The sequence below is a fragment of the Suricata suricatta genome, chromosome 1 (assembly GCF_006229205.1).
Source record: "Suricata suricatta isolate VVHF042 chromosome 1, meerkat_22Aug2017_6uvM2_HiC, whole genome shotgun sequence".
Lineage (NCBI taxonomy): Eukaryota > Metazoa > Chordata > Mammalia > Carnivora > Herpestidae > Suricata > Suricata suricatta.
In genome coordinates, this window is record NC_043700.1 from 6,052,892 (window position 1) to 6,075,240 (window position 22,349).

Consider the following 22,349-nt stretch of genomic DNA (forward strand, 5'->3'; position numbering starts at 1 on the left):
TGGAGCCCGATGTGGGGTTCAAACTCACGAACTGTGGGATTATGACCTGAACCGAAACCAAGAGTGAGACACTTAACTGACTGAGCCACCCAGGCACCCCTGTGTAATTATATTTTAAAAATGTATTTGTTTAGTGTGTTTTTTTTCACTTGTCTCCAAAACCATACCTATTTCATTACCCTCTATAGTACCTGGCACATAACAATAGGTGTATAAGAAATATTTCTTGAATGAATCCTGAATGACTTGTTCATTCTCGCCTTCTTGCTGACCATTAGTGTTAGTTTTAATTAAACATGTAAAGAGACAGAAAATAATAACCACTTGAATTATTAATAACCATTCAAATCATGAATCATTTTATTTTCAAATGCTTGAATGAAAAGCTAAAAACCATGAGTAATTGCTTTCATGGCTTTGAATACAAATTTTACTGATTTAATATGTATTCTCTTGATAGTGAACTTATGGTTTTTGGAACTAATTTTAATTTTTCCTCCCTGTTTTTCCTTCTACTTTCTGGAATATAATAAGGAATTCTTAATTTTTTTTATTGATTTTACCCATTTTTCTTCATTTTCTTGGAAGCTCTGATTGATCTTTATTATCAAATATTAGGATACATAGAAATCTATTAATTTCTAAGTGCAGCAAAGGTAGTGGACTCCAAAGACAACTTATATGAATGAATAAAAAGTTTATATATTTTCGGGGAAGCTGAAAACGCAGAATTGTAGAGTCACCATTCAAGTTCTTCACACTGAAGTTTGAAAGAGATTAATCATAAGTTTGTCTAATGAAAAAATTTGAACTGTCACAAAGGGTCATTAAGCAGGAGTTGTCCAATCAGAAATCCTTCAGATAAGGGAATGCTTCTGTCCTGGGTATATAGGCAGCGTTACCTAGGGTCTGCTGAGGATGGATAAGAGGAACATAACTTTCTTTCCTACTCTCCTTCTACCCTTTGTTTCCTGTATTCTGTCTGTACTTGAGACGATTTGCTACGAACGCCTTATCTTTGTCTTTTGGCCATCAACTAACCATGTTGGTGTGGTTTTTGTAACTCAGTTCTGAAGTTAGGAGTTTCTCCCGATAGTGCACTGTATGTTAACTAGAATTAAAAAAAAAAAAAATTGAAAAGAGAAAACAGGAGTTTCTCATTGTATAGCTTTAGTGTATGTGCTGCCAAAGTGATCGCACTCATGGTACAGTTTCATGGTTTCTGTCTCTATTTTCCCAAGCAGATAAAAGTAAAAGCTCAGACTAAATGGTTACTTAGTAAACATCCAGCTTCCTTTTTTATTTATAAGTGCATTCTTTCAGTTTATGGAACTGCTTATAAATGAAATTATTTAAAATGCATTAAGGGAGCTCTGTAAGATAAGAATACTATGGGAATCTTTTACAGAGTGAATACTTAATATATTTTATGTTGTGGAAATGAAGCGATTGCCTCAAATGAGATGTGCTTTTATTATTGATACTTAGGGACACTGATGTCTAACATTTACACCTTTTAAAAATGTCATTTTTCAGAATCTTAGGGTGATAAAAGCTCTTCATGAGTCAGCACTTCATGGGCAAATTTTTAATTAAAGAATATTACTGTGTAACTAGAAGCATGGTTATATTCTTAATGATTGACCTACCGGTGTATGTAGGACTGCATTTTAAATATAATCTGTGTTAAGACTTAATTGCACTTTTTTGGCATTTTGGTTGCTCTGCTTGGAATGAATCCTATGTGAAATGAATATACATTTTTCCCACTATAGAACTACTCCTTTAGCATTAGTACAGTTGGCACTGGTAAGTTAACAAGAACAAAAAAAAGCTCACACAAAACAAACCTTATTTCTTTATGCTTCACAGATGTATCTTGTGATTTTTCCAGAAGGAACAAGGTATAATCCAGAACTAACAAAAGTCATTTCAGCTAGTCAAACATTTGCTGCTAAAGAAGGTAAGTGAAAATTTGACAGTATTTGAAAATGTAATTTTTAAAGATACCTTTGTAGTTTTTGTTCCTGGAGAAGATATTTATGTTTTACAACAATGAAAATGAATAAGTGTATTCATTTCTTTGGTGAAAGCATGTATTTATTATCTCTTAGGAAGTGAAGTTTCCTCATTAATTCATATGCATGTTATTATATATGTCTGAAAGATTAAATTCAAGTGCTTACTCAAATATGAATTTCAGTGCCATGGATTTATTTCAAATCTGTCTAGGTACCCGACTGTGTAGACGGTGCCTTGTTGTTCATTGTGGGTTCTGTGTGGTGGAAAAGATTTCTGTCCTGTGGGCTCACAGACCTGGGTTAGAATCCAAACTCTGACTTCTCCCTGTGTGATTGCAAGTTGGCTCATGTTAGAGAGTTTGGCTTCTCTTAAGAAACACATATGTCATGGGTATATGTCACTTGGTGTAAGAGTGAAGTTAGAAGATCTTGAAGTTCCTGTTGGAGCATATTCCACAAAGAATTTGGAGGACAGTAGTGTCCCCGATAATGGGAATGTTTCCAATGTCCTTAGTTTAGGACGTCGGATAACTAATACACCTCTAAGCTGTTCTTGAACCAAACTGGTGGGACATAAACAGAAAACAGTGGCCAGGCTGTGCTCTCAAAGTTGTCCTTGAAGATTGACTGAATTAGTACGCGATCTCCGTATGTTGATCACCGGACTCTCAGTGAGCAGACGTCTTGTTGATGACATGCTGCTGGGGTCAGTGCTCTGCTGTCTGAGAGGACTTGCCGCAGCAGTGGTGGTGGCCCTCTGTCTGCTCCCACCAACATGGTAGCTCCTGCCCCCGTGAGGTGGTGCCTCAGGGGAAGTGGATTTTTAATTTCACTAATTTAAGCTAATTCATTGTGATCTGGAACAGCCTTCTTGATACTTTCCTATTGACGTTCTTTACCTAGACTTCTGTAGGGCTTGTCTTCTCCATTTCCTTTCCATTTCCTTCCTGGTCATCTCCTTTCCAGCCTCCTCTTCTGCTTCATTCTCTCCTGTTTCATATGCTGTGGCTGTTGTTTGGCCGGTCTTCTATCCGTTTCATTTTCATGTTCCCTTGTGGGCTTCATCCACATCCATGGCTTTAGCTTCCATTTTTCTGGTTGCTGGTAACTCACAAGAAGCTTTCTCCCACCTGCATCTCAGTCTGACTTTAGACGTCTATAGGTCTCAACAGTGGCCCAGTAGACAACCTCCCTCAAGCAGCCCATAGGCCAGTCATGCTCAACATCACTCATCATCAGGGAAATGCAAACCAAAACCACAAGGAGACATCACCTCATGCCTGTCCGAATAGCTAAAGTCAACAACACAGGAAGCAACAGGTGTTGGTGAAGATATGGAGAAAAGGACCCTCACGCACTGCTGGTGGGGGTGCAGCCGCTCTGGAGAACAGTGTGGTTAAAATAGTTAAAAATAGAGCTAGAGCTGCCCTCTGGTCCAGCACTTACATTACTAGGTATTTACCCAGGGGTTACAAAAATAATGATTCAAAGGGACTCATGCACCCCAGTGTTTCTAGCAGAACTATCAACAACAGCCAGACTATGGAAAGAGCCCAAATGTCCATTGACTGATGAATGGATAAAGAAGATGTGGTGTATAAATACATATATAATGCAATGGAATATTATTCAGCCATCAAAAAGAATGAAATCTTGCCTTTCTCAGTGACATGGATAGAGCCAGAGTATAATGCTAAGCAAACTAAGTTATTCAGCAAATGACAAATATTATGTGATTGCACTCATATGTGGAGTTTAAGAAACAAAACAAATGAACATAGTGGGGGGTGGGGGGGGAAGAGAGACAAACCGAGAAACAGACTCTTAGCTATAGAGAAGTAACTGGTGGTTACCTGAGGCGGGTGTGGTGGAGTGGGCTAGAGAGGTGATGGACATTAACAAGCACACTTGCCATAATGCGCACCAGGTGATGTGGGGGGTGTTGGATCACTATAGTAGACACCTGAAACTAACGTAACACTGCGTTAACCGACTGAAATAAAAATAAAAACCTAAAAATAACAACTTATTTCAAGGGAAAACAAAAAATTAAAAATTAAAAAAATAATGAAAGCCTGTTCTACAACAGAACTCACAGACAGATGGCTTTTTTTTGAAAAAGGGTTTTATGTCCAGAAGTGTTTAGAGAATGTTGCATTTTCTGTCCTTCCCCTGGGGAGGTACAGTTCACATTTATGTATTAGTCTCAGAAAAATGCTGTTGTAAATTTGGGATTTTGTTTATTGAGCTGGGTGGGTTTTTTTTTTTTTTTAATGTTTATTTATTTTTGAGATAGAGACCGAGCATGAGCAGGGGAGCGGCAGAGAGAGAGGAAGACACAGAATCCAAAGCTGGCTCCAGGCACTAAGATGTCAGCACAGAGCCCCACGCGGGGCTTGAACTCATGAACTGTGAGATCATGACCTGAGCTGAAGCTGGACACTCCACCAACTGAGCCACCCAGGCGCCCCTACTGAGCTGTTTTCACATTTTCTTATTTGAGAAGGAAAACAGTAACCAAAAATTACTGAACAAAATTTGGGATTTTCCTAGGGTGGATTCTTAGAGTTGCATATTCTTAACTCTAAATATTTTAAGGTTCTGGTCATTGCTATTTCCTAGAAGCGTTTTCCTTAGAAAATGTGCTCGCCACAAGCTATGCGCATTCGATATTAGTCGTGTTACTGAAGATGATGCCTGTGTTACGGTGTCATGAGTTCTCAATAATGTTTCCTTCAAACGTTGTCATGGTGATGCTGTTTCTTTCCCACTTCAAACAGAACGTTAGTTACTTCTTTAAAGGAGGCTTCCTCGTATTTCTAAATAAATTAGTCAACGTTTGGTTTTTAGTTAGTCTCTCCAAGACAAAAGTTAAGATTTGGAGAAGTCTGAAATACAGGTGGAGTCACCAAGAAACTATTAGATGTCAAGTACACAGGGTACATATTGAGGGCTGCTCAGGTCCCTAATAGTAAATTAGGGAAAAGAGAATTTTATTTTCAGAATGGCTAACATAGAACTTGTCGTTTAAAAAAAATCAATGGTGAAACATTTAGTAAGATAAGCTTCAACATAATATGTAAATATTATGCAATTGTATTTCAAGTAAAAGTGAAATTATCTAATTATTCTAAATATAAGTGAAATGGTATCATAGGTAAAAATGAGCATTCTCTAATTATGCTTCTGAGATGTTTGTTTCGCTGAGTGATCAGTGAGATGAATTTAAATCCAGCAGACTGGTCATGGAGTGACCCCTTCCTCCCCAGACCTCCTGCCCGTTCATTTCTGCACCAGTGTCCGAGCCCTCACTGCTGTCCTACGTTGTCAGCTCTCCATTCATCTTGGCAGTGATTTGTGGGTGTAGACGGCTGCCTGTTCCCAGTAAGGCCACAAAATGAATCTCGGGGGCCTTGATTACTATTGAATGAAGGATCATAGAGGGCTCGGGATATAAACACAGAAGAGAAGCGCAGTGGAAGCCCGCACTCAAGACCCCTCCAGGCCTTGCATTCCCGGACTGGAATTGTCTCTTCTTAGATGCGAGGCATTTTTGGGAAAGAGTGGGGATGGATAAAGGAGTGACGAGGCTTCCACGTTTACAGTGATCCTCACGGGAAACAGGCTTCGCTTTGCATGTCAGCTTTTCCATCAACGGGTTCACTTTGCGTATCTGCTTCCCCATCAGCATCTGGATTGCAACTGTATTTCATTCTCAGCCTCTGGGCCACTGTCCTTCCCCTTTTCTAGAGCATGGTTCCAACTGGCGCCTGGGTCAGGTGACAGCCTGGGGTGACAGCAGCGGGGAGCGGTGCAGTAGCCCCTCCGTGCTCTGGGGGGACCAAGTCTCCACCGTAACGCTCTCAGGTCTGGCTCAGGACGTCACAAACGGTCCAGCCACTCGGAGAGACTGGAGATCTTTTCTTTCTTCAGTTGCCCCCTGCCCTCACCTGTGCTCTCGGACGACAGGTGTCCACACGCGTGTGCACACACACGCCCATCCCTCCCGCCAGGCCGCGCGCCTTCTGTTCATGGTGCAGCCTCGTCCGTGTCTTCGGGGGCAGAAGTCTGGTTACTGCTTTTCCTTTTTTACCACATTCGATAAGCTGCTGAATCAACGCACGTTTGCTTCTGGTGACGTCACTTGACCACATTTTCTCTGTCTAGTTTACGTCCTCGGCACCTGTGCTCCGCAGGCCTCCCGGGGCCCCGGCTCCTTACCTTCTTCTCCCTGCTTCGTGTGCTCCGCGCCTCCCCCTTGGCCTCTCTCCGGGCTCCTCTCTTGCTTCGAGGTTTCACCCGTCAGATATGACTGACTGAAAAAAATCTTTCAGTATGAGTAATGTTTTTGTATTCCGGGAACATTTTGTATCTCTTCTAGGACAGGACATTCTACCACGGACTATAGCTCCTTATGTTTATTTTATTGCCTTATTCGTCTTTAACCTACATGCTTATAGTGTTAGATTAGTGTCTTGGTAATAGATACTAAATAGAAAAAGTACTGAACAAGACATTATAAGGTCTTGCTAGCTAGCTCTGTGACTTTGAGCAAGTCATTTTACCTCTCTGAGCCTTAGTTAAATTAGTTTCTGGGAGTCAAGCGAGATGATGATATATATATATATCACGTAAAATGTCCTGTAGGGATCAGCACAGGTGTTCTGTCCAGCGTGTTTATCGTTTACTTACAACATTTCTGGAGCATCACACAGCACAGGACCAGCTGTGCCAGCCAGCACGCCCTGGCCCGCAGGGAGCAGCCAGTTCACCGGGGGAAGGGGCGCACTAGTGTCCCAGGTGCAAGGTCAGGAGTTCTGGAGGTGGGAACTGGGCAAAGTGCAGGCAAAAAGAGAGACTGGATATTGACCAATAAGAAATGGCTTAATTAATTACCATTTTCCTGTGTCTGGGGCCCAGGGTTTTTGTGCAGTTCTCGGAGGCAGAGGCAGAGCTCAGGACGGGCTCAGGCCCCAGCAGGTAACTGTCCGTGCCTATTGTTGGCTGCTCTCTTCCTTGAGATTCTGGGTGGTCTCGGCATTGTTATTATGACGTTGGTTTTGTAATAATGGCCTGGGTTTTGGGGTAGTGAGCGCCCCCCTCCCTGTTGAGAGAGTTGAAGGTCACTTGCTCACAGGCTTTAGACCATTCCCTGTGTGGACCAGAGGAGTTCATGGGCTCAGACGGAGGACTGTGAAGTGACTTCCGATCTTCATAGAAGGACTGATGTGTATTTGTTGTCCTGGCGAGGGCATCGTGCTATTCTAAGCCTTAGAAAGTCTACCAACTGCCTGCTAGTAAGTGTGTGTGGGAGAGAAGCGTGGACCACGTGTTGGGAAGCGTGGGCGGGAGAGAAGCGTGGGCCGCGTGTTGGGAAGCTTGTGCGGGAGAGAAGCGTGGGCCGCGTGTTAGGAAGCGTGTACAGGAGAGAAGCGTGGACCATGTGTTGGGAAGCTTGTGCGGGAGAGAAGCGTCGGCCACGTGTTGGGAAGCTTGTGCGGGAGAGAAGCGTGGGCCGCGTGTTAGGAAGCGTGTACGGGAGAGAAGCATGGACCATGTGTTGGGAAGCGTGTACGGGAGAGAAGCGTGGACCGCGTGTTGGGAAGTGTGTGCGGGGAAGAATTGGCGGCCGCTGTGTCCTCACCTCACCTGCTCTCAGAGCCTCCCTTCCTGCCGCTCGATGGAAAGTGCGAGTCCAGTGACACACAGCCGTGTTGGGCCACATAGTCCCTTCTTCGTTCCAGACCTCTCGGTGGCCCTTCTGGAGATGTTTTCTTCTCAGGGCCTCTGTCTGTGTCAGCCCGGGCTCCTCGCTGTCCTTCCTCGCTGGCTGTCCCGCCTCACGGGCTGGAAGATGAAAGCTGGAGTATTTGGGAGGTGCCCTGGACCAGCACGTGTGTCCAGTGCATTCCTCGGTGAGAGGGTTTGTTTTTACGTGGGAGGAATGAGTGTTTCTTACTCGTCTGTCACAAAGCTGGTATTTTCATGCCTTCCTAGAACTTTTCTTTTTTGATATATTATTTTTCTGTCTTCCTATCTTCTTAGTAACTTACTGGAGTCCTGTAGTTGTTCTCACTGAATAAACACCACAGGGCGATGTTGCGGAACTTGGGACTTAATACTGGCTGAGCTCCAGGAGCGAAGAAGGAAGTATTAACTAATTTAATTGACAAGTAGATGTTTCCCAGCCTGGCATACTATTCAGATTTTTGGTATAAGTTCGTGAATAAATGAAGCTGCTCCTGCCCTGGGGACTTAACTCAGAGATGTGGGTGTGGGAATCTTTGTCTTTCCCACACCGCTTTGCATTTTAAAAATTCTTCTGCGGGAAGATCCCAACATACTATAGCTGGCTTCTGTATGCAGCTTGTTTTCCCTGGGGAGGGTCAGGCGAAAATCTAAGTCCCATCTTGTCCCTGTGCACGTCACTTCGCAGAGCAGCTCTCTTGTGTTAAATCATCAGTACGTATTCCGATCAAGAGAGAGGGAGGCAGGGGGAAGCGGGAAGCGGGAAGAACGAATTCTTCACACTGGTTGCAGACGCGTGGATAGGATTAATTCTTCTGTATGAATTGCAGTGTTTTCTCCATTACAGAAACTTTGAAACATGTACACAGTATCCATGTGTGTATGCATAGAATGCAGATATACCTGAGAGCATGGAAATCCTGTTTATACAGAAACTTCTTCCCATGCTCACAGTTTATATGAATGTGCACGGCAGCGTTTTATAATAGCCAAAGGTTGAAGCAGCCCGCGTGTGCGCGAGCTGATGGATAGAGAACGAGCGATGTCTCCATACAGCGGAGTGCTCTTCAGCCATAAAAAGTAACGAAGCTCTGATCTATACCTCAGCGTGGAGGGGCCTCGGGAACCATGCTAGGTGAAAGCGCCAGACACAGGAGTCCAGAGTACTGTGTGATTCCATTGACGTGAAGTGTCCATCATGGGCAAATCCAGAATGTACACTGTCTGCAAAAGGTACAGGGTGTCTTTTTGGAGAGAGGAAGGTGGACTGGAATTTGATACCACTGAGTGGCACAATTTAAAATGATGGATTTTATGGTGTGTAAATTGTACCTCGATTTAGTCATCATAAAAAAGCATTGCAAATATGGAGCCTGGTTTTCCACATCGTGTAGATCACTTTGGGTGGTACACGCAGCAGGCTCATTGGGTGACCCCACACTCCCACGTCCCTATGGAAAAGAAATAAAATCACGGACTAGGAGTTAGAAACGATGAGCTGGGTTTCTGAATCCTAAGTGACCACAGGCAGGATGCTCTCACCTTTAATTCTGTTGCCAGAGATGAGGAGGAGAATGCCCAGCCTTGTCAGATTCACCAGATGGAGGGGTTTCTGGTTTTCTGGCAGCTTCCCAAAGTACCTCATGCGTGTAGATGGTTCATAAACACTAAATGAATGTTTGATTTGAAGAGATCAAGTCATGAGAGTCCTTCCTGAAACCTCCCGCCCCGTACGAGTGAGATTATGGCTTTAATGTACTGTGTTCTGTCTGTTCCTGGAAATTTAAAAACGATTTGGATATTCTGCTGTGGTGCTTTGTAACTAATTTATGGCCACACCGAATCGCCTTCTTTTTTAGGCCTTGCAGTATTAAAACACGTGCTGACACCGAGAATAAAGGCAACTCACGTGGCTTTTGATTCTTTGAAGAGTTATTTAGATGCCATTTACGACGTGACAGTGGCTTTCGAAGGGACGGTCGACGGTAAAGGGCAGCGGAAGGAAGCCCCGTCCATGGCTGGTGAGTTCCTCTTGGCAGCGGAAGCCTGGTGTGCGTGTGCCGTTGCTCTCTGCGGCGTTAAGTGTGCTTCGTGGCGTGCGCTTGATGTGTTTTCTAAGTGCATCGTGCTGTATCTCTCGAGTCCGTTTTATTAATCCGTAACAGTTTGAATTTCAAGAGTCCTGCTAAGTCTGGTATTTCCTGGCTGCCACAGGAGTCCTGTGGACTGGCCCATTATCGTTAACGCAGCCTCTTTCTACCCAAAGTTCACACATGAAAGGGGAAGTCTGCGTAAATCAGAGGAGGGAAGGAGGAGGAGCGGGCTGACCTAGCGGTCCGGAGGTGCGCGTCGAGGGTCAGCATTCAGCTCTAGATGCGCTTTCGTCGAATTCTTAGGAAGCTTAGTATCGTCGGCAAGAAGAAAAACCGTTCAGGGGACTTCTTTCTTCAAACCTGTGCCAGGTTTTAAAGATGTTTTAGCTGTTGTCTGTGTGTCCATCAGATATAACAAGAAAAACAGAATTTGGAGTGAGTGAAGTGTTTTGGTTAAACATAAACAGAGACATCTCTGTCTCAGTCTACCTGTTAGAGAAATTGAAATACAGGAACAAGCCAGCGTGCCAGGAAGTGCGTGGAGTGCCATCCGCGTGGAGCTGCCGTCCGCGCTCTGAACCCGAGAGAGGGCACCGCACGTTGTGTTTCACGCTGGTGGCTGATGCAGGTCGAAACTGCAGGCCTGGCAGAGTGTGTCCGTGGGGCCTCGTGAAGGCCCGTGTCCCTAGTGCGTCCAGGAGACAGAGTGGCTCCGGAGCAGGCGGCCTGGAGGGAGGATGGACGGGCCGGGCCTGGACGTGGCCTTGGCGGCTCTGTTCCCGGCCGGCAGAGGAGCCTGGAGGCCCGTTCACACTGCGCTGTCTGTGTCCCAGCGCCCCCCCCAGCCCCGCCCACCTGCTGTGTTGCCTGCACATTGGCCGGCTTTGTGCTGTCCTCACAAACCGTCTCTTCTCGAGAAAGTCGGCCTTTCCATCACACCCAGAAGCCATGTGGCAAATAAGTCTGCCATTTCAGTCAGTGAAGAGTGAATATTTCTGCAAGGAAAAATATACCAGAGCCAAATCAAAAGCCTGAAGACAAACTGGGAAAAATATTTGCAACTTCGGTCACAGAAAGAAGGCGTGACTTCCTTCATGTGTAAAGGGCTTCTACAAATTGTAAGAAGGTGGTCAGTGACTCAGCAGTAGTTCACAGGGAAAACCATGTTCAGTCTCATTCATAATGAAAATGCAAATTATACCGTACTGTGGGATGCCATGTTTGGCTCTCAGATCGCAGAAATCCCGGCAGCAGGTTTGCTACCAGCCCTGCGGGTGAAATACTTTCCTTCCCGGTTAGAGCGAGTGCAGCTCAGCCTCCGGAGGAGGTGCCGGCGGGACCTCTCAGACGACAGGACTCCTGTGCATGAGGCCGGGTCTCCGTCCTGCCTGGGCTTGTCATGTGACGTGCGACCTGCAGCTTGCAAACCCGCCCTCGTGATCCCATGAATTGATTGTTCTGCCCTCCTTGTGACCTGGCATGGACTAAGATGCACCTTAAATCTGTGAAGTGAATTGGAGAAGGTGTGAAATTCCTTAACTTAGGATACTGTACGTTCTGGGGGGTTGAGTTTAAGTAATACTAAGTATAACCCCGGTGCGTAGCGGGCTGTCGCCTCCCGGCCGCATTTTCCGGCTTGAAAACCGCTTCCGTGGTAGCCAGACTGGTCGTGCGTACACCAGAGGCCGGTCACTCTCGAGCACTGCGGGAGCTGTGTGGGTCCCTCAGAGCTGTCCGGGACGGGGGCCGCCGCGGAGCCCGGACGGGGACAGGCCGGCCGCGGTGCTGATGCGCTGGCCGCACCACCGGCTCACGGGTCCCGCCTGAAGGAGGCGGCGTGAGCGCTAGGCCCCAGGCAGAGTCCTTGTCCTTCCCCCGTGTGCTGTGGGTCACTACAAGGGGGCCGGCCTTCAAAGCCCCCCGGACTTGACCTTGGGGTTCATCTGCCCTTGTCGCCAGAGTCAGACTTCCCTAGACGGCGTCATCCGGCACAGGTGAGCCAGGCCAGTGTGAGTACAGTGGACTATCTAAAATCCTGTTTCTACACTGGGTCGTGTTCTGTAATAAACGGTGAAGTTAAAGATGACATTTGATGCTGTGTTTTACCATTTAATACGGTTCTTGGCAACTTTTTTCTATTAATATTTTCTTGTCTGAAAACAAAATTTACTTGGAGGGGAAAATTAGAGGTGGCCCAAAAGAAGAAGGAAAAACCCTGCCCAGGCTCACTGTGCAGGCAGAACCCCACTCAACGGTCTGGATGTTTTCCTCACCTTTCCGTCTCGTACAGTCTGTATGCTGGAGTACGTTTGTGCCTTTGTATAGATTTTTTAAATGAGATCATTCATATGTATTGTTTTCTCCTGCTTTTATTAGCTGACCGTGTGTCAGAAACATCTTTACGTGTCAGTGCATGTACCTCTGTAATTTTTACAAACCGATACGTGGAGTCCATTGCTGTGACTACCCCACAGCTGATCTACCCGGATTTCTGTTCTCGGACTTAGGGGGACAGGTGATAAGCCAGTCAGCCACAGTGTGGGGCCGGCGGGGGGTGGGGGTCCAGGGCCATGTGGGCGTTTTCTGCCCTGCTCCCTGCGCTCCGCTTCTGCCTTCTGGCTCCCCAGGCCCAGAGCACATGGGACTCCGTTTCTCCAGAGACTAGACCCTGGGACCTTTGTGAATACTTAGAAGACTTCCATGTTATTCTAGCAGATCGATACGCTCTAGGCTCTACTAGGAATGTTCTAATTAGGAAAAAACTATACCTTAATTTAGAATACTTTTTCTCTCTATGTCCTAAATATTATGGTGAAATTGTTCTCTTGCAATATGAAATCTCCAACTGCAGTAGTTTTTACAAGTATAGATACACGAGCTTTAGTAGCTATTGAGGAAAAGATGTCATTTCTTCCTTGTCTCCCGAAAGTCATTTGGTGTTTATCTGATGGGTGTCTCATAGTCTAGGTCCCTGGGTGGAGCGGGCTCCACTGCCGTCACTCTGGCCTTGGTCGTCCCCCAGCCCTGCCTGGGTCGTGCCTGCGTAGACTCGTGAACGTCACACGAGATCAGGCATGCCACAGTCCATGAATGTGTTAGGGCGGGACCCTAAAAGCACCACATGAGTTTGGGAGTCCTTCTCACGGTGTCGGTGCCTCTTCCCTCCACAGCTGAGGTCGCAGGAGAGACACTGCTGTCACTCCACGGGCACTGTGGTTACAAGCATTCCGTTTCTGACTTGTGCAGTGCGCTCACGTTTTCCTTACGGTCTGTGGCTCTGCAGCAGGTCCGTGGAATTACTGCTGATTATGGAGATGTGGGGGGCGGGTATAGATCTTTAGGTGGAGGCAGGAAAACGGGTGTCAGGGTCTGCAGTCTCACGTACCAGAAGTACAGCCATGAGGGTCAGCCGACAAGTGGCAGGTGGCAGAAGAGTTGCCATCGCAAGCCCGTGGGGCATGTGCCGGGCTCCGCTCCGCGGCCCAAGCCATCCTCACGGTGCCCGTCAGGCAGGTGCGGTCCCGGGTCTCTGTTCGCAGACCGGGGAACAAGCACGGAGCTCCCACATCTGCCCAGGCCTGACCAGGGGTCGAAGCCCGGGCTCCTACCCGCTGTGCACGTCTGCTCTGAAATACCTCGTGAGCAGCTCTTTGATGACACACGTGAAAATGGAACTTGAGGAAAATTAAGACAAAGATGCTGAGCAGTAAAGTCTCCCCCATCGCAGTGCATTTATCCTTGAAGCCAATTCACTCCTGAAAGTAAATAACTGAGATCATTTTAAAGGCAGAAATGTTGTAAAGGAGGGCAGTGGTCAAGGGAAATAAAAATTGTAGAGAATACTTAGCAAAGAAGAGATGTGGGTGGAGTCAGAAGAACACAGACTTCACGGCTTACAGCCTTCACCAAACCGAGCCCCTCAACGCGAGGGAACGGGCCTCGGCCCCCCTTCATGCCCACCGAGGGGGCATGGCTTCCTCTCAGATCTCTTAGCAACACTTCCTTGTCCTCCAAGGAATTTAAATATGTTAATAAGCTCACCTCTTCACCAAAAGTCACCCATGAAAAAGGGAATTTCCCAGCTCCCAGTTCTTTTTTGTCTTAAAATAAATGCTGGCCTCATCCCTTGTGCAACCCGGCCTGACTAAAGACTGTCTGCTTTGTTCAGATTAGCAGGGCTTAGGAATTCCAGTTAGGAGCTCATCGCTGTTCCACAAAAAGAACGTTGGTCCCTAAACCGAGTACAGCAGGTGGAAACACGGCGAAGACGAGGAGAGCAGGGAGTTCTGGTGACCAGAAACCGATAGCACATCACGGAGGGACGGAGGTCTCTCCACCACGTCCGTGCAGGAGTGCGGCGGTCAGGACGGGCTCACGTGCCCGGGGAAGGCCCTGGGCATTCAGGGGGCCCAGTGCCTCTGTGCCCCCACCGCCTTGGCCCAGAGAACAGACCTATCTCTGCCCTCTGGGACTCCGTCTAGTGGGAGTAGCAGTGGGCATGTGTGGTGTGTGAGAAGCTTGGGAACAGCGGGGGCGCCTGGGCGGCTCAGTTGGTTGAATGTCCGGCTTTGGCTCAGGTCATGATCTCCCGGTTCATGGGTTCGAGCCCCGCATTGGGCTCTGTGCTGACAGCTCGGAGCCTGGAGCCTGCTTCCGATTCTGTGTCTCCCTCTGACTCTGCTCCTCTCCTTCTCATGCTCTCTCTCGCTCTCAAAAATAAATAAACATTAAAAAAATATATTTTAAAAAAAGAGAGAGAATGAACTTGGGAGGAGCAGACTGGTGGTTTCCGGCAGGTGATGGCGGGTCTGGGGGCGATCAGCATGTACAGGTCCCTTCGGAGGGCGGGTACGGACTTCTGGCCGAGTCCAGCTTCCTAGCCCTGGGCCGGCTGTGCCACTCAGGTCACTGTGTGGAAAGTCCCACGGGTGCTGTTGATGTAACTCCGTGACTTCGGGTAACTGCAGTGTCAGAGGCTTTTCTCCCTCAGCCTGAAACCTAAAGCCATCAGTCTCTAATTCTTCCTTGTAACTGTTTTTTTTGCTAAAGAAAGAATCTGCTTTTTCATCATTTAAATTTTTTTGCGTGGTTTTCAATTGTTTTCTATAACCAAGAGTTCTAAAACAATAAGAAATGAAATATTTTTGTTTCTTGTTAGAATTTCTCTGCAAAGAATGTCCAAAAATTCACATTCACATTGACCGCATCGACAGAAAAGATGTTCCGGAAGAACAAGCATGTATGAGGAGGTGGCTTCACGAGCGCTTTGAAATAAAAGACAAGTGAGTGACACCCGTTCCTGCACTTGACACCCTGGGTCCCGCTAAATCTCACTGCGTAAATAAACGATTTGAAACTGACATAAACACTCTTTTTATCTTTTTTTTTATGTCTTTATTTTGAGAGAGAGAGAGAGAGACAGAGAGTGAGCGGGGGGAGAGGCAGAGAGGGAGACACAGAATGGGAAGCAGCTCCAGGCTCTGGGCTGTCAGCCCAGAGCCTGACGCGGGGCTCGAACCCATGAATGTGAGATCATGACCTGAGCTGAAGTCAGCTGCTTGACCGACTGAGCCATCCAGGCGCCCCAACAGTCTTTTTATCTTAAGAATACTTTTTTAGAAACTCAAGCCCAGTCTGTCCATGTTTGAAGCCTCACTGTTACAAAGTTCTACAGAAGAACATATTATAGAGGCCTCTGTTTCCATTCCTCGTGTTTCCGAGACACTGCTCTGGGGACTGCAGGGGGGTGGGTGTAAAATTAGATCACACACACACGCACCCCTGCGTTCCCAGGTCAGGCAGAGTGGTGCCGTGACTGCGGACTCGCTGGCGTGCCCACGGTGCCCGGGCAGCGAGGCCGCGCGACGGAGGATGTAGTCTGATGCACGTGTGGAAATGACACGGCGTACTGCTTGGCAGAGGGGCGGTGACACTTTTCTGACCAGGATGTCTTTAGCTGTCAGTATTTTGGGGCCTAATTTGGGGTCGATTTGTAGGATTGACCTTGTGTTGGTCCATGCTAGGAACATGACTCAGAGCAAACAGTGCTGACCCTTGGTGAGCGTTACCTGTAAGTCAACTACAGGTGTGTTTGGAGGCGGTGAAAACTCCCCACTCCTCACCGTGGGTCTAGATGCTGCAAAACCTGGGTGAGCACAGCTGGGAGTCAGGGAGGGAGGGAATGGGGTGGCCTGGCAGCGACCGGAGCCCTCGGGAATAGAGTATATTGGAGCCCCTTTGATTTAATATAAATTTCTTTTTAAATGTTTATTTGTTTTTGAGAGAGAGAAACAGAGAGCAAACGGGAGCAGCAGAGAGAGAGGGAGACCCAGAATCTGAACCAGGCTCCAGGCTCTGAGCTCGACACGAACCGGGAGATCATGACCTGAGCCACACTCGGACGCTTAACCGACTGAGCCACCCAGGCGCCCCGATACAAATTTCTAAAGGAAAAAATTTTTGAATTTTCTTCTGTTTTTAGGAAAATAAAAAGAGCATCTCGGCTTTTATTTAATACTTAGAAATTGAGTTTTCTTGGGTGAAAATTTTAGGACATATTATTTATTTACTGTTTGCTGTCAGTGGAAGTTTTATCCTTTCTGATACATGCCCTGTTTTTTGAAAAGTATGTTTTAAACATCTCTGATTTTTATCATCTGTTTGGAAAACACGGATCTATTCGTTACGGGATGCCTCATTTACCAAAACCGCATTGGGAAGTGTGGAGATTTTACAGACTCAGAAGTAAGACTTCCCAAATCGTGTAGAGAAGTTTTGCCCGAGTTTCCCTCTCCTGATATGCTTAGTGGTGTCACAGTGGAATTAACTCCTCCTCAGCCCTTCTGAGTTACCTGAGAAGGCAGATGACCGGAAGTGTGCTGTGTGCACGGTGACACGCCCTGATGTTTACAGACAAGTGGCTGGGTTCCTGGGTCCCACTGACGGCCACTGGTCCGTGACAGAACCGATCCCACCAGCCATCGGTACCACCCGCTGTGGTGGTTTTTAAAAAGCCTGAACGAGATGTCGAATGTCCAGCGTATCTTGTGGTGTCGGTGCTTATGTATACTCAGACTGAGTCTGGACATTTTGAAACCGAGATTATCTTTAGGGAAATGCGTTCTGGTAATAGGACTTTCTGTTTGTTTTATTTGTGTTTGAGAGTTTTATGCTGAGTCTCTTCTACTAGAAGTTTATACTTTTTAAGTAAGATAGGAACATGAACTAACTGTGCTGTTTTTTTCCTTCTTGTATCTGTTTTTCTAATTCAGTGCAAATAAGGAGTTTGGGGGGAAATTCCATGTATGTTATCAGGACTGCCGACCCTTTTCCTTGACTCCTGGAGTGGGAGGTGTAGGGACGAGGAGGAGGAGGAAGGATTTGGGAAGTGCGATGCGTGATTACCCATGTGTGAGTCTGGGCATTGCAAAATTATGAAAAGCCGTGCCTGGGTGGCTTAGTCGGTTAAGCATCTGGCTTCAGCTCAGATCATGATCTCACGCCTCAAGGGTTCGAGTCCCACGTCGGACTCTGTGCTGACAGCTCAGAGCCTAGAGCCTGTCTTTGGATTCTGTGTCTCTCTCTCTCTCTCTGACCCTCCCCTGCTCACACTGTCTCTCTCTCTCTCTCTCTCTCTCAAAAAAATAAATAAAACATTAAACAATTAAAAATTAATAAAAATTTATGTTGGGGCACCTGGGTGGCTCAGTCGGTTAAGCCTCCGACTTCGGCTCAGGTCAGATCTCACATTCGTGGGTTCGAGCCCCGCGTCGGGCTCTGTGCCGACAGCTAGCTCAGAGCCTGGAGCCTGCTTCCTGTTCTGTGTCTCCTTCTCTCTCTGCCCCTCCCCCTCTCATGCTCTGTCTCTCTCTGTATCAAAAATAAATAAAACATTTTAAAAAAAGTTTAAAAAAAAGTAAGTTAAAAAACCAAAATCATCCCCATAAAATTACTTGAAGCCATCTTTTAAAAACTGTACATATAATACAATTCATCGACCATAATCATGAGCATATTAAATATATTTTTCAGGTATGGAAACTTCAGTTAAATCAAGCCTCTGGCTATTTTCCTTATTCATCTTTATTTCCCAAGGACCTACCTGTAACTTCTCCAGCATGATATAGGCGTCTAGTAGCTATATGTTACATTAAAATCTTACATGACTAAACCTGAAACTTTACATTTCTTTTTTTTCCATTCTGACCGTAGGTTGCTCATAGAATTTTATGATTCACTGGATCCAGAAAGAAGAAACAAATTTCCGGGGGAAAGTGTTAATTCTAAATTAAGTCTCAAGAAGACTTTGCCGTCGTTTTTGATCCTCAGTGGGTTGACTGCTGGTATGCTCATGACGGAGGCTGGAAGGAAACTCTATGTAAAAACGTGGATTTACGGAACCTTGATTGGCTGCTTGTGGGTTAGTATTAAAGCGTAAACAAGCGGCCGTCCGCAGGCGGTGGCATGTGCTATGTGGTTTATTATTGGCGGCCACACGGGACGTCACCTTGTTTCCTGAGTTTAGTAAGAGGTGTAAATAAAGCCTTGTTGACGGAACACTGGATGAGATCGAATATTCCCGACTGAAGCCGACACGCAGGCGGCCTCGGGCCAAGCCGCCGCTGGAGAGGGGGCGCCGGGCAGTGTGCGCTGCCCTTGGCGTGTCCTGTGCGCCGGCGTTGTCTTCAGAGACTATTACGATTGTGCGCTTTGTCGTCGTTTCCTAATTCAGAGAGCTGCGTTCATGAACATTAATTTGCGGTCTGTCTCACTGTATTTGCTACTTTTAATTTTTTACAACTTGACTAGTCCAGACTCTCATCACTGAAGTGTGCAGTGTCTCGCAGCTGTGTAATATTTTGCCTTTTGCTTAATTTCTCCAAGTGGAGGAAAGAAACTGCATTTGTGTATCCAGGACACAAGGAAAAGGCAAGAAATGTCTGTGGGGAAGAAGGTGTGGTTTACGCATGCTTTTCTTGTAGTGGGTTCTTAGCTGATTTTACTTTCTGTTTGCAAAGTGATTAACATTTCTAATATTTATTGAAGCGGCTTAATTTGCACACCCTGTGTTGTACACAAAGGAATAATGTGTCAAATGTGAGAGTTAAGTTTGGGTCGGCGGCGTGGCCTGGGCGTGCCGCAGCAGACTGTACGCTGCCCGGCGTCCTGGGGCCTCGGCCCCTGCCAGGCTTCCTCACGGACCTCAGGCTGCTTGTTGTTCTTACATCAAAGTCATCGGTGTGAGCCTTGCTTGGACCGAGTCCACAGACACCTGAGGGGACGGGAGCCTCGAACGCCGACTACATTTACTGGCACGTGCTTTCGGCCTACATTTCTCTTGGGTTTAGCAGAAGTCATTTTGTTTTCTGTCATCATGGTTGGTTTCCACTGCGTTTGCGTTCTTGTCCTTTGGATTCCTGGCGGTGCGCTGCCAGGGCCTGGCATGGGACGGGCACAGGGGAGTTGGGCCGAGCTGTCGGCCTGGCCCGCCGCGGGCTGTGGGCTGGACTTGGCCACTTACGTGCTTTTGAGCACCCACCTCCAGCCCCCGCCTGGCTGCGGCAAAGGTGCTCGGCGGGCTCCTTCCTCAAGCCAGGGAATCCCAGGCTCAGTCCATCAGGCCTGAATGGATTCGTGGAGTCCCCCCCAGTTTTCATGGGGTACGCAGTTCATCCGTGTCACCTCAGAACAAGAGCTGTTTTCAGGAGCCCAGTCCCACCATTCATCCCACTCCAGTGGCGGAGTCGCTGTGGCCTGGGGAAGGGCACCTTGGGGGCCTACTCTGTTTTATGTTCTAACTTAAACTGGATCGTTGCCTACGAGTCCTTTAAAGTATCATTTCTGCCTAATGGATTTTTATGGTCAAATTGGGTCAGTGCCCCCAGCTGGAACACCCCAACTGAACCTTGATGAGCAGAATGAAAATAATGAATAAAAGGAATTTTGTCTGACTGACTCTCCAGACCCAGAGAGCAGGCCATGTCCGCACCTTTGAAGACCTGGGTAGTAGGAACGGGGGTGTGTGTGTGTGTGTGTGTGTGTGTGTGTGTGTGTACACAGGCCCACAGGATATGGTTGGTCTCCTTATGCACGGGGGTGTAGGGAAAACTTCGGAAAAGTGTTCTCTTGCCAAATTGTCATTTCCTCTTACCTGTAAAGTGAAATTTAAATTGGTCTCATGTCTTTGTTAATACTTTTTTTTAAACAGTCCTAAAGTTAGAACTGATTTCTCATTTGATCGAAGTAAATGAACGTTGTGTGACTCACTTTGGTTATCATGGATATGCTCTAAATTTAAACTTTAAGAAGAAGTATCATGGAATTACGTTGATTATAACTGATTTTAAGAAGTTCCAGTGAATTCCGTAAGGTCACTTTGAACTTATGTCTCTTATGACCATACTTATATTCTCACAAAAGTTCTATAAAATATTTGTTAGTTTCAAAGTTTTGTATTAAAATATTTGGAAAATTAGAAGCTTCTTTTTAACATGTGTTGATAGGACTTGAATTCTTATTTTCTAAAACGAAGAGCTCTGTATCTCTCTGTAAATCTTTTCACATATCTTAAGCCTTTGTTTTTGTTATTATTGTTGATTTGCAGTTTAGTTATTACTTAATTTTTCTTTATAAGAATGCCATCAATGTGCATGCTTTTATGTTTTCCAGAAAAGGGTGTGTTTGGATGAAAGTAAAAGAAAAAATAAAATCTTTCACTGTCTCTGATGTCTGTGCTATTTAACATTTCATGACCCGGAAGTTGCCCGTTGGTCTTCTGTTACATTGAGTAGGCCTTATGGCTGGTCCTGCATTCTGAATTTATAAAATTACAATCGTTTTTCTTAAATATTGAACAAGTTTAAGAAATACAGTACTCAAAATTGTGAGGCAATATATTAGTTGTGTTATATAAACCCACCTACATGTTTTGTGCAATGACTATAACAGGTATTAATTGCTTGAGAATTCTGAAATCATTAGGGCATCTCACTGAGACTTGTCCACAGCCTGACCGGAGCCAGGTCGGTAGGGAAAGTGCCAGTCTGGCTACTCCTTACATCATACCTACTGACTTCTTCCACGTATTTCATTTCCATGTGCTGTTTTTCATTTATAGTTGTACCAACTGTCCTTTGTATCCAGATTCTGTAAGCTTTATTTTTCCTTCGTAACGTGTGGTTTACTTTTCCGTTCACTGAATAGATCTTTGTCAGTACAGCAATCTTTTTAAATAGACGGACCATTATAAAAATACAGTATTTACAAACTTTGCCCCCCGCCCCCACATGTGTCCGTCAGAAATGGATGCCGAGGAGGTGCCGGTTACTATCAGACTCACCTTTAAGCCTGAGAAGTGTGTGTCGCAGTGCGGGTTCATGTGCACGAGTGTCTAGTGCACGTGGATGTTAAGGTAGCCGTATTTGCCCTTGAAGTAGTCGATGGACGGAAATACGGCCATGGCAGATGCTCCGGTTACTACCTGTAGTAACACGTCTTTGTAAGCAGGATTCGGGAGGGAGGACGAAGTGAGACCAGTTTTTACTGTGAGTTTCACATCCTTCAGAGGAAAGATGGGCTCACTCGGAACACTGCGTCGCCATTTAGTGTATTCGGCATCACACAACCCTTAGACTGATAATTTGGAAACATTCAGATATCGGATATTAGGTATTTGATAGTAATATTTTGATTCAGGTATTTGATAGATAAAATAACCACGTAATCAAATTTAAACTTCATTCAGATGTTTTGAAGTCCTAGATCCGCAGTTACTGACTTATTTCACTTTAGTTATGACTCCACATCATCCCCAGGAGATCGTTTGATGCCGTTTCCAATTTGTGGAGAATAAAGTAAATCCATTACTTTTTCCAACCGGGACAACATTCTTGGTGTAGTCGTGCTTGGGGTCAAAGAGACAAATATCTTACCCTGAGCAGGAAGAAACCAAAAAGTTATTGTTCAGAAAGCCACTTCAGATAGAAAGATGAGGTATTTCTGTTATTAAAGGAAAATACCCTGTAGATGGTAAAAACTCACAGTGAATGTTTTCTGAGGGTCAGTTATTCCATCCAAATTACTAATGGCTCATGATTTTGTGTAAGAAAGACCTGTTCTGCAATCTTATTTTTATAAATCGTCTTAAAAAAAAAAAAGATGCTACTGATACTGTGTGTTCAGCGGGAGAGAATATTTGACCAACAGTCTTGTCTCCTTATGGTGTGTTCGGAATAAACTGTGATTTATGTTCTCGAGTTTATTGGTGCCTCATTAATCCAGAAAAGGAAAAATAATCTCAGAAGTTACTTGGGGATATAGGATAATACACATCTATTTGGTGATAGTAATTTCACGTGTATATGATAATATGTAAGTATGTTTTATGTACGTATGTTTTATTGACAAATAATAGCTACAGAATACATTTTTTTACATTTATTTATTTTTGAGAGACAGAGTGAACAGGGGGGAGAGAAAGGGAGGAAGA

General features: G+C 45.7%; 1 protein-coding gene and 1 long non-coding RNA gene across 2 annotated transcripts in view; one reads left to right on the forward strand and one right to left on the reverse strand.

Annotated features, from left to right (window-relative positions):
- Positions 1-22,116, forward strand: part of AGPAT5 (1-acylglycerol-3-phosphate O-acyltransferase 5) — a 51,121-nt gene extending 29,005 nt beyond the window's left edge. The window contains exons 5-8 of the mRNA XM_029933807.1: positions 1,873-1,963; positions 9,629-9,790; positions 15,021-15,144; positions 18,074-22,116. Of these exons, the coding sequence (XP_029789667.1) occupies positions 1,873-1,963; positions 9,629-9,790; positions 15,021-15,144; positions 18,074-18,299 (603 nt within the window). The 3' untranslated portion in view covers positions 18,300-22,116. The remainder of the gene's footprint in view (positions 1-1,872; positions 1,964-9,628; positions 9,791-15,020; positions 15,145-18,073) is intronic.
- LOC115287428 lies at positions 2,194-7,097 on the reverse strand. Its single transcript, XR_003906470.1, has 3 exons — positions 6,918-7,097; positions 6,243-6,337; positions 2,194-2,346 (listed from the first exon to the last, which is right to left on the reverse strand). It is a non-coding gene; the product is annotated as an uncharacterized LOC115287428 (long non-coding RNA).
- Positions 22,117-22,349: the final 233 nt, after the last annotated feature.